The 9,606-nt window shown below is 40.9% G+C and overlaps 2 protein-coding genes across 3 annotated transcripts in view; both read right to left on the bottom strand.

Moving 5' to 3' along the window:
* The window catches only part of smim12 (small integral membrane protein 12), a 3,257-nt gene extending 483 nt beyond the window's left edge, over positions 1-2,774 (bottom strand). The window contains exons 1-2 of the mRNA XM_062028951.1: positions 2,662-2,774; positions 1-439 (exon numbers count right to left, since the gene is read on the bottom strand). The exon at positions 1-439 is cut by the window's left edge and continues 483 nt beyond it. Coding sequence (XP_061884935.1) covers positions 139-411 — 273 coding nt within the window. The 5' untranslated portion in view covers positions 412-439; positions 2,662-2,774 and the 3' untranslated portion in view covers positions 1-138. The remainder of the gene's footprint in view (positions 440-2,661) is intronic.
* A 98-nt stretch (positions 2,775-2,872) lies between these two features.
* Positions 2,873-9,295, bottom strand: pef1 (penta-EF-hand domain containing 1). 2 transcript variants are annotated; one of them, XM_062028948.1, is made up of 6 exons: positions 9,234-9,295; positions 8,807-8,924; positions 8,360-8,635; positions 6,353-6,508; positions 3,925-4,068; positions 2,873-3,848 (listed from the first exon to the last, which is right to left on the bottom strand). In XM_062028948.1, exons 1-6 carry the CDS (start codon positions 9,252-9,254, stop codon positions 3,619-3,621), a joined length of 945 nt encoding a protein of 314 aa, XP_061884932.1. In that variant the 5' UTR covers positions 9,255-9,295; the 3' UTR covers positions 2,873-3,618. The 2 variants fall into 2 exon arrangements, with proteins under 2 accessions (XP_061884932.1, XP_061884933.1); XM_062028949.1 differs by having other exon boundaries at positions 8,360-8,605.
* Positions 9,296-9,606: the final 311 nt, after the last annotated feature.

Below are 9,606 nucleotides of genomic sequence, written 5' to 3'. Positions count from 1 at the left end.
AACCAAAACCTAACATGACACACACTTTGCTTCTTGGTTGCTGTTGTTGCTTACAAGACCAGCTTTGAGGATCTATGGCTGTGTGGATGTGTTCCGGTCTTCCTAAAAGTGGTCCCTGGACTCCCTGGTTAGATGGTGTTAACTCTCTTCAGGCCGGTTCCTGTTCAGAGCCGCTTTGGGAGTGAACTCCAGTTTGTCTTTGAGGCTGAGCACCTGAGTGCCATCCATCCCGGCTTGCTCCCGCAGTGTGCGCTCCTCCCGCAGTTCTACAATGCTCTTCTCCTCGCGGGGTTTGGGCGTCCCTCTGACGACCCACTCCAGGTGGTAGCCCACCGCTCCGACCACCAAGGCCACGGGGAAGGTGATGTACGGGGCGTAGGTCCGCATGGCGGTCCAGAATACGGGCCACATGGTCGCACGCACCTCTGGATGCCAAAGTCTGAGAGAATGAAAGCCTTTTTGTTAATTGTAGTCCACTTCTTCAGGAGGTAGCGCCCCCTAGAGGTATAATCTAACAAATGCACTCAAGGAGACTGACTTTTTAATGACAAAATATTGTGCTATTTTTGTGTTTTCCTTACCTGACATTTTGAAAGTCATGCATTTGTCTTATCTAACAAAACGACAGCTCATTACTTACAATAAGTACATTATTTACATAGTGCTTTTATTTCGTTTGCAGAAAAGAGCAATTCGTATTTTTAAAGTAGGATATAGAGACCACACAAATCTACTCCTCAATAGGTCAGGATTAGTGTTGTAACGTTGGCAATATTTTGGTACCGGTACTTAAATTATTTTGATACTTTTCTAAGAAAAGGGGACCACAAAAAAGTTGCATTATTGGCTTTATTTTAACAGAAAACCTAGGGGACATGAAACATATGTTTCTTATTGTAATTTAGTCCTTAAATAAAATAGTGAACATACTAGACAACTTGTCTTTTAGTAGTAAGTAAACAAACAAAGACTCCTAATTAGTCTGCTGACGTATGCAGTAACATATTGTGTCATTTATACACTTATTAATTTTTACACATTATTAAGGACAAATTGTAAACATGATTATTAATCTACTTGTTCATTTACTGTTAATATCTGCTGATTTTCTCTTTTAACATGTTCTATCTACACTTCTGTTAAAATATAATAATCACTTATTCTTGTCTTCTTTGATACTTTACATTAGTTTTGGATGCTACCACACATTTAGGCATCGATCCAATACCAAGTAGTTACAGGATCATACATTGATCATATTTAGAGATGTCCGATAATATCGGCCGATAAATGCTTTAAAATGTAATATCGGCAATTATCGGTATCGTTTTCTTTATTATCCGTATCGTTTTTTTTAATTTTTTTTATTAAATCAACATAAAAAACACAAGATACACTTACAATTAGTGCACCAACCCAAAAAACCTCCCTCCCCCATTCACACAAAGGGGTTGTTTCTTTCTGTTATTAATATTCTGGTTCCTACATTATATATCAATATATATCAATACAGTCTGCAAGGGATACAGTCCATAAGCACACATGATTGTGCGTGCTGCTAGTCCACTAATAGTACTAACCTTTAACAGTTAATTTTACTCATTTTCATTAATTACTAGTTTATATGTAACTGTTTTTATATTGTTTCACTTTCTTTTTTATTCAAGAAAATGTTTTTAATTTATTAATCTTATTTTATTGATTTTTTTAAAAATTACTTTATCTTCACCATACATGGTTGTCCAAATTAGGCATAATAATATGTTAATTCCACGACTGTTTATATCGGTATCGGTTGATATCGGAAATTAAGAGTTGGACAATATCGGATATCGGCAAAAAAGCCATTATCGGACATCCCTAGTCATATTCAAAGTCCTCATGTGTCCAGGGACGTATTTACTGACTTTATAAACATAATATGATTTTTTTTTTAAACGAAAGATGTTGTGATGCCAAAAAAATATAAATACGTTTCTCAATACCCGACCTGTTTTTTGTGCCTTTAAAAAAGAATTAGAACTTTACTTTAAAACACTTTCTACCTCTAACAACCAAAAAGATGTGAAAATTATGATGATGTGCTCCAAATTAGTATTATTTACGGAACTTGTGAGCCTGTGGCTTTGCATTTAAATATTTTTTGCATTCTTCTTTAGTTGTTTTATTGAGTTTAAAACCCCCTGGCGCTGTTTTTGTATTTATTTTGATTTTTATTATTTCTTTGATTGTATGCAAATGTTGATTAAAAATAAAGGTTTTGAAAAAAAAGGCCATATGGGTGCTTCACTTCCGGTTCAAGTGACGTCATGCGAGTTCACTTCCTGTTGTAAATAAAATGTTATATATTCATCCGAGTCGATCACTTTGAACCTATGCTGTGCTCTTCTTACGACTATGTGCACAATTAAATAGTTTAGTTGTTCAGATAGCAATGTGTTCATACAAGTTCATATTGGGGAATGTCGTTTTTAAATAGAGAAAATGGCCAAAGTCTCTCGTCTTCCTGTTAGCATTTAAGCTAGCTAGACTAATACTAAACGTCGGGGTTTTTACCACAGCTTTTAAGTTTAATAGCCAGCAGGACAGCGGCGTGTCGTGTTTTTTTTTTTAACTATTATGCTTGTAATGTAATAGTATTTGTAATGTTATTTCACTCACCTTCAGTTTTAACGTTGGTGCCTCGGCGGACTGACGTCACTTCCGGGGATGGGCTATACGATTCCTGCTTGCTACGTGATTGGTCAGAAAGTCTTGTTCGCTCTTTACAGCACTGTTACTGTGTGTTCAGCACCATCTCGTGGTCAAAGCAGTACATTGCCAAATGATTTTATTGTAGGGTAATATTCTTTAGGTTTGCTATCACTAAATTCAATAAAAAGTCAGTTACAAACTATACATTTCCAATCATTACATATTTTAAATGAGTCATTCATCAAGAGAATAAACCATAGCAATTTATTTTTTTTGACGATAAAAAAAAAATACATTTGGCATATCACAGTGGAATGTAAAATACAATTTGCTTATCAAAATACACAGGGGGTATTTTTGCAGGTAATCAGAGGTATTACAAAAATACTCCTAAAAACACGCTTTCCAGTTGCAAAAAAACGTTCTATTAGGTGCTTGGGATGATAGAGATCGACCGATACAGATTATTAGTGGTCAAGGAGGCCGATAACTGACATTTGGAGCAGATATTCATTTGCAGGAAAAGTTATTTAAACATGAATAGTTTACGCGAATAAACAGTTGGACAAGGCTTAAAGTCTCTTTTTTTACATTATTTTTTTAGGAAACCTTGGACGCCGATAATCGGTCGATCTCTACTTGGGATCATATAACTTGACCTTTGTAGCGTAAACGGCTCAATTCCCATATATAATGTAAATGTAATTATCTTTAACTAATGTAAAATACTGGAGAGTATGTTTACTGAGTGCAGGAGTTTTAAACATGTGTTAGAGGTACAATCAAGACTAATTGTTCCACCGCTGACATAAAGGCACTACTTCGCCCGTCCTGCCTTGTTTTGGTGTCAAGTATCCATAGCAACGAGCTGCCAGGTTGCGCCCGGCTGGTGTACCGTGTGCACAGGGGCGTGTCCCGACGACCTCACATCAGCCGGGTGACGGCGCCCGATAGGAACTCCTCGTAGTTGAGGCGGACGTTGCCCGTCCTGCTGGTGTCTCTCTCCCTGAAGACCTGCGTCATGCTCTCCATCTGCGTGCACGCCTGGATGAAGCGGTCCAGCTGAATGCCGGGACGTGCCGGGTGGACACTGTAGCGCCGCACCAGGGACTCGGAAAACTGGGGGCTCAGGTTGTAGCCCATCTGCGCGAGAGCTGGAGGGAGGACCGGATAAGGAGTCGGCTCGCGTATTGCATCATCTTTTTTATTTTTTTAATTGCGGTCCCTTACCTTGGTGTAGCTCCGTGCCGCTGATGGCTCCCGAGCGGTCCCGGTCATATTGCTGGAAGAGCGCCCTCCACTTTTGCATGAAGCTCCACAAGGCCGAGAAGCTCAGGAGGTCCATGCGGCCTGACCTGGTCTTGTCAAACATGTCTAAACAGGCAAACACAGCGTGCAGATATCACCGGGGGATGAGCGATACGGCCTAAAATCGATATCGCAATATATATTGCATCCTCCTGCAATAACGACATATTACAACAAATAAATAATAGAACCATTTCAAAAAGGGTAACAAAGCCTCTTAAGTTGGCTGCTGACTTATGCATTAACATTTTCCCAAAACTATTATTAATCTACTTGTTAACATCGGGTTACTTTCATAGTTCTATTTACACCTCTGTTAAAATATAATATACTTATTTTTTCTCTTTCAATAATTAACATGAGTTTTGGGCGATACAACAAATTTGGGTAGCAATCCAATATCAAGTAGTTACAGGCACAGTATTGGCCACACTCATGCTGATACTGCTATAACATTTTCAATATCATTGAATGAGTACATTTCTTATATTCAAACAAAACACAAGTTCAATCAATTATTAATTATAAAATTAATTTTTGACTGTTGGCTCTGATTTGAATCGTGTTTTTTGCGCATTAAGTTCTACGGTGTCAGGACTTATTTCCTGAGTTGGTGAACAATAACAAAAACGACAAATGTGTTTATCATGATTTTAAAAAATATATATATATTATACTGTATATATTATTTTCTGAAAACTATAACAATCTACTTGTTAATATCTGGTTTAACTCAGTTCGATTTACACTTCTGCTAAAATCCAATAATCGTCTGTTGTTTGGATACTTTGCATTCGTTTTGGGCGATACTGTACTACAAAGTTGGGTATCGATCCAATATCAAGTAGTTTATGGCGGTAGTTTTGACCATACCAATGCTGATACTTAACATTTTTAATATCAGACAAACGGAACAATATTAATTAAACATTTAAAATGATTTCCTACTATTGACTCTGATTTAATACGGTTTTTGCACTTGAAGTCCTCCTATGTCAGGACTTATTTTCTGAGTTTGTAAACGGAAACGACAAAATGTTTTGTGATAATAGAAAATATTGATGCAATCAGTAGTATTGAGCCTATAATATACTGATGCTATACTTGATATAGTTATGGTCCATATCTGTATCAATCCTCCCACATCTGTTTACATTCAAGAGCTCCAGTTTAGCATGGCTTATTGCATCAAAGTCCAAAACACAGCCTGTGTTTAAACGAGACCGTTTAAAATCCCAACCTGGTTGTGAGTTCACATTTAATGTAAATATCCGACATTGTGAGTAACACTAATCAAACTGTTCATTTGTGCGCACAGCATTAACTTATATGACCCAATACAGACAACCTTCCCTAGTCATGGCGCAGAAAAAACTAAATCTACCAGCACAAAGACTCACCATACTTGGTCACACACACAACCTGCTCCCTGAAACTTGTGGTTATTTAAAAAATTCAAAATTACACCCATTTAAATCCATTGCAAAGCATCATGGGAAAAATGCAAAACACTCTCTCCAGTTATCCATTATTGACTTAACAAGGTAGGAGATGAACTTTCACATACTCTTAATATTCAATTACTATATATATATATATATATATACAGTGGGGCAAAAAAGTATTTAGTCAGCCACCCATTGATTGTCAATGGGTGGCTGACTAAATACTTTTTTGCCCCACTGTATATATATATATACACATTTTCTACCGCTTGTCCCTTTAGGGGTCGCTGGAGCCTATCTCAGCTGCATTCGGGCGGAAGGCAGGGTACACCCTGGACAAGTCGCCACCTCATCGCAGGGCCAACACAGATAGACAGACAACATTCACACACTAGGGCCAATTTAGTGTTGCCAATCAACCTATCCCCAGGTGCATGTTTTTGGAGGTGGGAGGGGCCTATCCCCAGGTGCATGTCTTTGGAGGTGGGAGGAAGCCGGAGTACCCGGCGGGAACCCACGCAGTCACGGGGAGAACATGCAAACTCCACACCGGAAGATCCCGAGGCCAGGATCGAACCCAGGACCTTGGTATTGTGAGGCACACGCACTAACCCCTGTGCCACCGTGCTGCCCGATGCCCAATGCAGCTCCCCAGTCTAAAAGTTTGGACACCCCTGGCTTATTGTATCTTTCTACAGTGTGTTTGGCCAGTCCTATTCCTCCAGTGATAATGATACATGTGACAAACTTGTGTAGGGACGGTAGTTGTTTTCTTGTTGCTGTCAAATGTGTGGCACACAGCTAGAATGTCATCAACATGACAATAGTACTAAAAGTGATCATATATATAGCACGACTGTAATATTGGCATCCAAACACATGGGACGAGAAGATGTGGGACTCACTGATCATCATGAGGCACGTCTCGTCGTTAAAATTGGACCAGTTGGAGTTGACCAGCGCCTGCTTGAGCTCCTTCATGTTGATGAAGCCGCTGTGGTCCGTGTCCACACTCTGGAACCACTGCTGGGCCTCGGGGTTCACACCGGGAGGGATGTTGCCTATGGACACAACCAAGAATGTGTTGCAAAGAAGACGATGATGTGGATTTCAGAGGCTGTTACCGTGACGATCAGGGCCGGCCCCTGTTAAGGCCACCGCCTAAACCAGGGGCCGGCAACCCGCGGCTCCGGAGCCGCATGTGGCTCTTTGACCACTCTGATGCGGCTCAGCTGCATACTTGCCGACCTCCCCGATTTTCCCAGGAGACTTATGGATCTCAGTGCCTCTCCTAGATAACTCCCAGGGCAAATATAATCCTATTTTCACTCTAATTACTAAATTAAGGGCGTGCCCTAATTGCACTGCAGTAATTGTCCTCTATAGCATTTACAAACAGCGTGCCAGCCCGGCCACATGTTGCATGTAGCTTTTACTTGCACACGTAGGAGACAGCAAAGGATACTTAGTCATCAGCCACACAGCTTACACTGACGGTAGACGTATAAAACAACTTTAACACTGTTACATTACAAATATGCGCCACACTGTGAACCCACACCAAAAAAGAATGAAAAACACATTTCTGGAGAACATCCCGCCGTAACACAACATAAACACAACACAACCAATACCCAGAATCCCATGCAGCCCTAACTCTTCCGGTCTAGATTATACACTCCCGCTACCACCAAACCCCCCCCCCCCCCCCAACCCCCCGTGCGTCGGTTGAGCGGAAGAGTTAGTGCTGCATGGGATTCTGGGTATTTGTTGTGTTGTGTTTATGTTGTGTTACAGTGCGGATGTTCTCCAGAAATGTGTTTGTCATTCTTTTTTGGTGTGGGTTCAAAGTGTGGCGCATATTTGTAACGTAACAGTGTTAAAGTTGTTTTATACGGTCGCCGTCAGTGTAAGCTGTGTGGCTGCTGACCTAGTACGCCTTGCTGTCACTTACGTGAGCAAGCTGAAGCTGCATTCTACGTGTGGTCGAGCAGGTACACTGTTTGGGCAGGCTGTAGAGGGCGCCAAAAGCAGTGCCATCACGCCCTGATATTCGGGAGTCTCCCGGAAATAATGAGAGGGTTGGCAAGTACGACGCTTTCAAGCGCTATTCATTCAAATCTCGCGGGCAGCCCTAACATCAAATTTCCATATTAAAGTGCGTGCCGGTGCGTGTGTCTGAGACCCCTGGTTAACATAGCACGAAGCAATTTAAGCTTTGTATGCGGTGTTTTTCATTTTAAATTAAAAACTTTTTTTTGTGGCTCCCATTATTTTCTTTAATTTGTGAAACTTGCCAAAATGGCTCTTTGAGTGGTAAAGGTTGCCGACCCCTGGCCTAAACTAAAGTATTTTATTTTATTTGTGTCCTGTCCAGCTTCTCAGGCAGATCATATAGTTGATGTAGATGCCCATATTGGCTCTTCAGATTTACTTTACAAAAGAGAAGTATAGGATACTTCTGTCATAAAAATGGGGCCCCACGGTACATTTTTGGGGACCCACTTTTTTGTAAGCGTTTTGCAAACAAATGATAAATGTATGCATTATCCTGTTATATCTCACATTCTATATTGTGTTTTGGAAAAAGGTTGTCATAAACGTCATCAATCAATCTCTGATAAATGCACGCATCCCCGTCCAGGGTCAGCGCTCGTATGCATGTACATGCACTTATATGCATACAATTATTTGTATTTTTTTAAATGAATTAACGTTTATGACAACCTTTTTCCTAAACACAATATATTATGTGAGATATAACAGGATAATATATACATTCATCATTTGTTTTCAAAACACTTACAAAAAAGTGGGACCCCAAAAATGTACCGTGGGGCCCCATTTTTATGATTTGATGGGGTCCCAGGGACCCCATTTTGAACATTACTAGCGCTGTGGGGTTAAAGTACCTGAAGGAGCAGGGTGCCTGTAAGGAGCACCATGAGGTTGTCCACCGTAACCAGCTGGAGCACCACCTGGTCCAGGTGCATAGTGCCCACCTTGTCCTGGTCCAGGTGCATAGTGACCACCTTGTCCTGATGCAGGTGCATAGTGACCACCTTGTCCTGATGCAGGTGCATAGTGACCACCTTGTCCTGATGCAGGTGCATAGTGCCCACCTTGTCCGGGTGCAGGTGCATAGTGCCCACCTTGTCCTGGTGCAGGTGCATAGTGACCACCTTGTCCTGGTTTTTTGATTGATTGAAACTTGTATTAGTGGATTGCACAGTACAGTACATATTCCGTACAATTGACCACTAAATGGTAACACCCCAATGAGTTTTTCAACTTGTTTAAGTCGGGTTCCACGTTAATCAATTCATGGTAAATTCATGGTCCAGGTGCAGAGTGCCCACCTTGTCCTGGTCCAGGTCCATATTGGCCTCCTGGTGGAACTGCTGCACCTCCATAGGGGGCAGAGGGGTGTTGACCACCCCCGTGTGGAGCAGTGGGTGCGGTCTGTCCCGGATAGCCCTACAAGTGCAATAGTTTACAGACAATTGAATAATAGTGTTCAGTGAATAGGATATCACTATTACTTTCTCAGTCACAGAAATAACTTTTCATGTTCCATTCATATTAAATCAGTTCTTCCATCATAGTTTGTCTGACGCGTACTGCAATATGTCATCGAGGGCTGTGGGGCTAGATGCTAACATCGACTTAACGCTAATAAAACCGGACATTACAGTCACTAAAGCAACAGCGTGTTAATAATGACAACATCACGTCAGACGAAATATATTTTTTAAAAAGATAAATAAGAAGGAAGTATGACTTTACCTGTCCGTACTGGTAACTCATTTTTGACTGACTGTGCGTCCTCCTAGCGAAGGGCGGGTCTTGCGGATAAGACCGAGCAGTGATTGGTCCTTTTGCCGCCAGCATAGCGCGCTGTTGATTGGATAAGAGGGAGGAAAGGCGATGACGACATCACCGAGCCCAAATGACTCATGTATCTCATGACGTGCACGCCGATACTCATTGAGCGCGTCAATGCAGACAAGCCACATATTATATTATATTATATTACAATCATGTGAATGTCATCCTGGAAAAATAAAAACAGCGTACAATTTCACAGACTAAAATAAAAGAATAAGCAACTTACAATTGTAATATTGTACTTTGTTTACTTTATTGTACTCCAGTACAA

This window comes from Entelurus aequoreus, linkage group LG20 (assembly GCF_033978785.1).
Source record: "Entelurus aequoreus isolate RoL-2023_Sb linkage group LG20, RoL_Eaeq_v1.1, whole genome shotgun sequence".
In the NCBI taxonomy this organism is placed as follows: Eukaryota; Metazoa; Chordata; class Actinopteri; order Syngnathiformes; family Syngnathidae; genus Entelurus; species Entelurus aequoreus.
Note: the sequence above shows the minus strand (reverse complement) of the source record. Positions and strands in the feature narration are given on the sequence as shown.